General features: G+C 39.5%; 1 protein-coding gene across 1 annotated transcript in view; it reads right to left on the bottom strand.

Annotated features, from left to right (window-relative positions):
• Positions 1 to 2,619, bottom strand: part of PHACTR3 (phosphatase and actin regulator 3) — a 245,289-nt gene extending 242,670 nt beyond the window's left edge. Inside the window, exon 1 of the mRNA XM_069751216.1 lies at positions 2,235 to 2,619. Coding sequence (XP_069607317.1) covers positions 2,235 to 2,361 — 127 coding nt within the window. The 5' untranslated portion in view covers positions 2,362 to 2,619. The remainder of the gene's footprint in view (positions 1 to 2,234) is intronic.
• Between the last annotated feature and the right edge of the window lie 3,381 nt (positions 2,620 to 6,000).

Consider the following 6,000-nt stretch of genomic DNA (forward strand, 5'->3'; position numbering starts at 1 on the left):
TACAGGGCTCTCTATAGTGGGCACATTGATTACATGTATTATACATCAGCTATAGCTTATGGACTGATCGTCGGTCACATCTGGCTGGCCCGGCCTATCTGTTACCACAATCAAATCACTTCTTCCTGACACAAATGTTAATTGCTGCCCTGCTAGGAGACATTTTAAATGGGTGCAATTATGACTCTGCTTGTGTCCTCGTTACCATGGAGATGACAAATCCTCCCCCATGAACCTCTTATATAAATGGCAGAGAATACCTGCAATGTCAGATTAGTATGTACACAGGAGGCGCACACACCCCATAATAAAGGTGACCCTGAAATGTACAGCTCACGTGTACAGGATAAAAGGGGTGAATGGGAGCTGCTCCTCGTCATCATGTGACGGATGGAGGCCTCCCCGCAATATTCCTCATTACTGCAATACAAGTCTTGGGGAATCATAGAGATCAGATCCGGGAGATACAGATCCACATTGAGGAAAACCGTCCACCACTTGTCCACATCGCTTCCAACATAGAAAAATAAAACAGGACCCCGACTCCCTACAGACGTCACCAAGAGGAAAGGTCCCGAGCAGGGGCGGACATGTCATCGGTACAGCCTACGTCACTGCACAGGGACCCAAGAGATGAGGGGCCCATCACCACCTCAAAACAGCAAGCAGTGTCTCTCATAGACAGAACTATTGTATTATAAAGGGCCCAGATTCTGTTCTTACACAGGGGCCATTATCTATTTGTGTCCACGACTGGTCCCAAGACACATTATATGAAGACTACGACCTGTCCTCATACTACACAAAGGTCAACAAGTGGACACAACAGATAGAGAGATGATAAATAGAGATAGATAGATAGATAGATAGATAGATAGATAGATAGATAGATAGATAGATAGATATGAGATAGGTAGATAGATAGATAGATAGATAGATAATAAGATATGGGATGATAGATAGATATGAGATAGATAGATAGATAGATAGATAGATAGATAGATATGGGATAGGTAGATAGATAGATAGATAGATAATAAGATATGGGATGATAGATAGATATGAGATAGATAGATAGATAGATAGATAGATAGATAGATAGATAGATAGATAGATAGATAGATAGATAGATAGATAGATAGATAATAAGATATGGGATGATAGATAGATATGAGATAGATATATGATAGATAGATAAATAGAGATAGATAGATAGATAGATAGATAGATAGATAGATAGATAGATATGGATAGATAGATAGATAGATAGATAATAAGATATGGGATGAAAGATAGATATGAGATAGATAGGTAGATAGATAGATAGATAGATAGACAGACAGACAGACAGACAGACAGATAGATAGATAGATAGATAGATAGATAGATAATAAGATATGGGATGATAGATAGATAGATATGGGATAGATAGATAGATAGATAGATAGATAGATAGATAGATAGATAGATATGGGATAGATAGATAGACATGGGATAGATAGATAGATAGATAGATAGATAGATAGATAGATAGATAGATAGATAGATAGACATGGGATAGATAGATAGATAGATAATAGATAGATAGATAGATAGATAGATAGATAGATAGATAGACAGAAGAGGTTTCTTTGAAGCAGCACTAATAGCAGAAGGTACAAATCCCAGGGCCTCATCAAAGCTCAAAAAAATGGCAGCACCCTAATATCCATGTATAAGGAAAACTAATAAGTGAAGAAGCCTTTATGTAACCTATGACTTTAGCAGTTCCTATAAATCATGACCTGAATAAATGCTGACATTTTTATGATCTATATTTCCTCGATCCATCTTTCTACAGATCTCATTGACACGTCACACACATCAGACATAGTGAGATGAGGATGTCTTGATGACTTCTAGGGGGGCATGTTCCCAGCACCCCATACTGTGCACAGACCAGGACCCTCTGCCTCAGGTATGGGGGGATACAGGGGATATGACGCTGCAGAAGCTGCAATGCACTAATAGAACATCAAGCACAAAGCCCACTGCAGTGGGGACCACCACAAGCTGTGCATTATGGGGTGGCATAGATGCATCTCTGCTGTAAGTAATAATGTTATCACTGCTTGTGATGTCACTGCTCGTATTAACCCATCCAGGGCCGGGGTCAAGCTCTCCACTGCTGACAGCATCCCCTCCCCCATACACACCCCCTTCCATACATCCACACAGCAGCCTTTGTGGAGTACCTGTGCAGTCCTCTGACTCGGAGCCAATCTCTTGCAGATTGTTGGGGTCACTGTGGACGATATTGGGGTCACTGTGGGATCTACCTCGCTGATGAAATGATCCAGGAAGCTCTTGAGGTGCTGCCATGAGCCTTAAGGTGCAATGATACTTGAGCAGCTGGCATTAAAGAGATTGCTGGGTGCCAGGTATCCAATGCAGAGCAGGAGAAAGGGGGCACACAATTCAGCAGGTGGGGTTCACCTGGAGTCCACCCCAGAGAGCAGACTGGGGTCCCTGCATCATCCTGAGCTCCAAAAACCACTGCCCATCATCCAATGAGGCCAGGGAGACACCAGATCCCCCTCCCCAAATCCTCCCCTTCACTGCTCTCTCTAAAGCAGAAAACATTGGGATTTTACCATCATCCCTTGCGAGAGGGATGCACCATGCTGACGTGTGCAGAGCCTGGGGATGAAATACCTGCACTGCAACAGTACCGAGAGCTGAGACCCCCGGGTGCCCCCTATACACAGGATTAGGCCATGGAGCACTTATTAGTCTGGGGTGCAATATATGCCTTGTATATTCTCTTGTGTGATGCTGGATTTTATTATGCGGCTTGTTTTGCATTATTCTACATTGTGTCATTTTATATTGTATTTTATAACTTCACATTGTATCTTGTAATATATTGTATTGGAATAATGCCATGTATTATAAGTTGCATTGTGGATATATTGTAATATATAGCACTACGTTATATTTTATTCTGGGATATTACATAATGTTACATTTTATATCATTTTATTTTGGGATATTGTATACTACACTGGGATATTATATATAGCATTACGTTACATTTACGTTTTCATTCTGTAATATTATACATTGCATTATTTGTAAAGTGTTGTTTTGTATCATGTTGCCCTGCTTACTTCTGCGATATAATATCCTATATAGAATCCAATTCCATTATATTCCAGTGTATTCTCTTGTATTATATGTTGCATTATATTGCAATATCTTGTTTGCATATTATTACACCGTCCTGTATATTATGATCTTTTAAATAGCCTTATAATAGTATTGTTTGATATCATATCGTGTTATTTAACTGGTGAATGATTTCCCTATTTCTTTGTATTGCCGTTATTATTAGTTTATTTCATTGTTTTTATTCATATACGAGTGATAAAACATGGGAGCGTTGGGCAACAATGTATCTACTCACTTTCGTCCATGATCTAAGGTGGTCATTTTATAGAAAACACAGTGAGTTATAGAAAGAAAAAATGTTAGGGTCTGTCTCGATTCTCGATGAACCCCTTCCTGACTGGAAGTATTTTCGTTTTTGCGTTTTTGTTTTTTCGCTCCCCTTCTTCCCAGAGCCATAACTTTTTTATTTTTCCATCAATATGGCCATGTGAGGGCTTGTTTTTTGCGGGACAAGTTGTACTTTTGAACAACACCATATGTTTTACCATGTTATGTACTGGAAAACGGGAAAAAAAATTCCAAGTGTGGTGAAATTGCCAAAAAAGTGCAATCCCACAATTGTTTTTTGTTTGGCTTTTTTACTATATTCACTAAATGCTAAAACTGACCTGCCATTATGATTCTCCAGATCATTATGAGTTCACGGACACCAGACATGTCTAGGTTCTTTATTATCATTCTAAGCGGTGAAAAAAATTCCAAACTTTGTTAAGAAAGAAACAATTGTGCCATTTTCCGATACCTGTAGCGTCTCCATTTTTAGATACCATTTTGGTGTAGATATGATCTTTTGATCGCCCAGTATTGCACTTTAATGCAATGTCGCGGCGACAAAAAAAACTTAATTGTGGCGTTTTGACTTTTTTCTCGCTATACCGTTTAGCGATCAGGTTAATCCTTTTTTTTTATTGATAAATCGGGCGATTCTGAACACGGCGATGCCAAATATGTGTATGTTTGAATTTTTTATTGTTTTATTTTGAATGGGACAAAAGGGGGGTGATTTGAACTTTTATATATTTTTTTTATATTTTTTAAAACTTTTTTTTAACCTTTGGTATGCTTCAATCAATAGTCTCCAAGGGAGACTAGAAGCTGCCATAACCCCATTGGCTCTGCTACATACAGGTGATGATCAAATTGTCTGTATGTAGCAGAATAACTCACTTGCTATGAGCACATGAGCACCGGGCATTACTGGTGTCATGCTGATTGACCGTCGGTTGCCCCCAGTTAGGCAGAGGAAACAAATGCATTCATTTTAAAGTTTTTTTTAATTTTTAAAGAAGAAAAAAATTTGATTAATTCTGATTTTTTTCCCTTCTAATATGGTACTTGAAAGTACAATCTTCTGGTGGCTCATATAAAATGCCGTTATACTCCTGTATTGCAGTATATTATTTCAGTCAGTGATTTACTCTCTGAAAAATAACTTAGTGCATCTGGCCATGGCTGATACAGGAGACTAAGGCTTCTTTCACATTTCCGTCGGTACGGGGCTGTTACGAAGCGTCGGCGCGACGTACCGACGTACGTTTGTGAGTTTGTGCATAACGTGAGCACGGACGCAGTATTTCAACGTGTACGCTGCCCATCCTAAAGTCCTGGGGAGGAGAGAGAGATCTCCGCCTGGGCATGCGCAGTTGCAGGATGCAACGTACTAAAAAACGTTCCCTTGAAAGATTTTTCAACCCGATGCATCCAGTGGATGACGCATGCAATTTTAATGTGGATACCCTCAAATGAAAGCTGAAAGTCTGAACTTCAACTGCATCTGAATTGTTTTGTTTAAAATTAATTGTGGTAATGTCTATAGCCAAAATTATGTCTCTGTCCAAATATATATGGACCTAACTGAATATATATATCTGTAAGACATATATATATATATATATATATATATATATATATTTCATACGGAGCTAGATAGCAGAAAAGCCGGTAATTCAATTGCCGGCTTTTGCTATCTCCTTCTCAAACCCGACATGATATGAGACATGGTTTACATACAGTAAACCATTTCATATCCCTTATTTTTTTACATATTCCTCATTAGTAATGTTACAAGTGTAGGTGTCATAATATTATTCTCTCACGCGCGAGTTCATCTGAGGTTATGCCAGCAGGGGGCGCAGCACCGCAAGTCTAGGTAGCTACGTTCCCCTGCTTTCCATTCATTCTCCAGGTTTTTACAGCCAGGGGCGGCTGCATTAGCAGAGCTCCTGCTTGTAAAATCAGTTAACCCCTTCAGATGGATTTACAGCGTGGGACAAGACTGAACGATGGAAGGTATGGGATATTGTTGTTTTTTTATTTTAACTTTGTTTCAGGTGACAAGGGTCTTCAATTGGATCGAGAGTATAATAAACTATTACAACACCCTGTGTCTTTATTTCAATAAAATACTTTTTTCCTAATGTGTGTGTGTATTATTAACCATTTACTACTATTGGATTAATAATGGATAGGTGTCTTATTGACGCCTCTCCATTATTAACCTGGCTTAATGTCACCTTACAATAGCAAGGTGACATTAACCCTTCATTACCCCATATCCCACTGCTACACGGGAATGGGAAGAGAGAGGCTAAGTGCCAGAATAGGCGCATCTTCCAGATGTGCCTTTTCTAGGGTGGCTGGGGGCAGATATTTTTAGCCAAGGGGGGGGGGGCAATAACCATGGACCCTCTCCAGGCTATTAATATCTGCCCTCAGTCACTGGCTTTCCCACTCTGGCGGAGAAAATTGTGCGGGAGCCCACACCAATTTTTTCCGTGATTTAACCCTTTA

This window comes from Ranitomeya imitator, chromosome 2 (assembly GCF_032444005.1).
Source record: "Ranitomeya imitator isolate aRanImi1 chromosome 2, aRanImi1.pri, whole genome shotgun sequence".
Classification (NCBI taxonomy): Eukaryota; Metazoa; Chordata; class Amphibia; order Anura; family Dendrobatidae; genus Ranitomeya; species Ranitomeya imitator.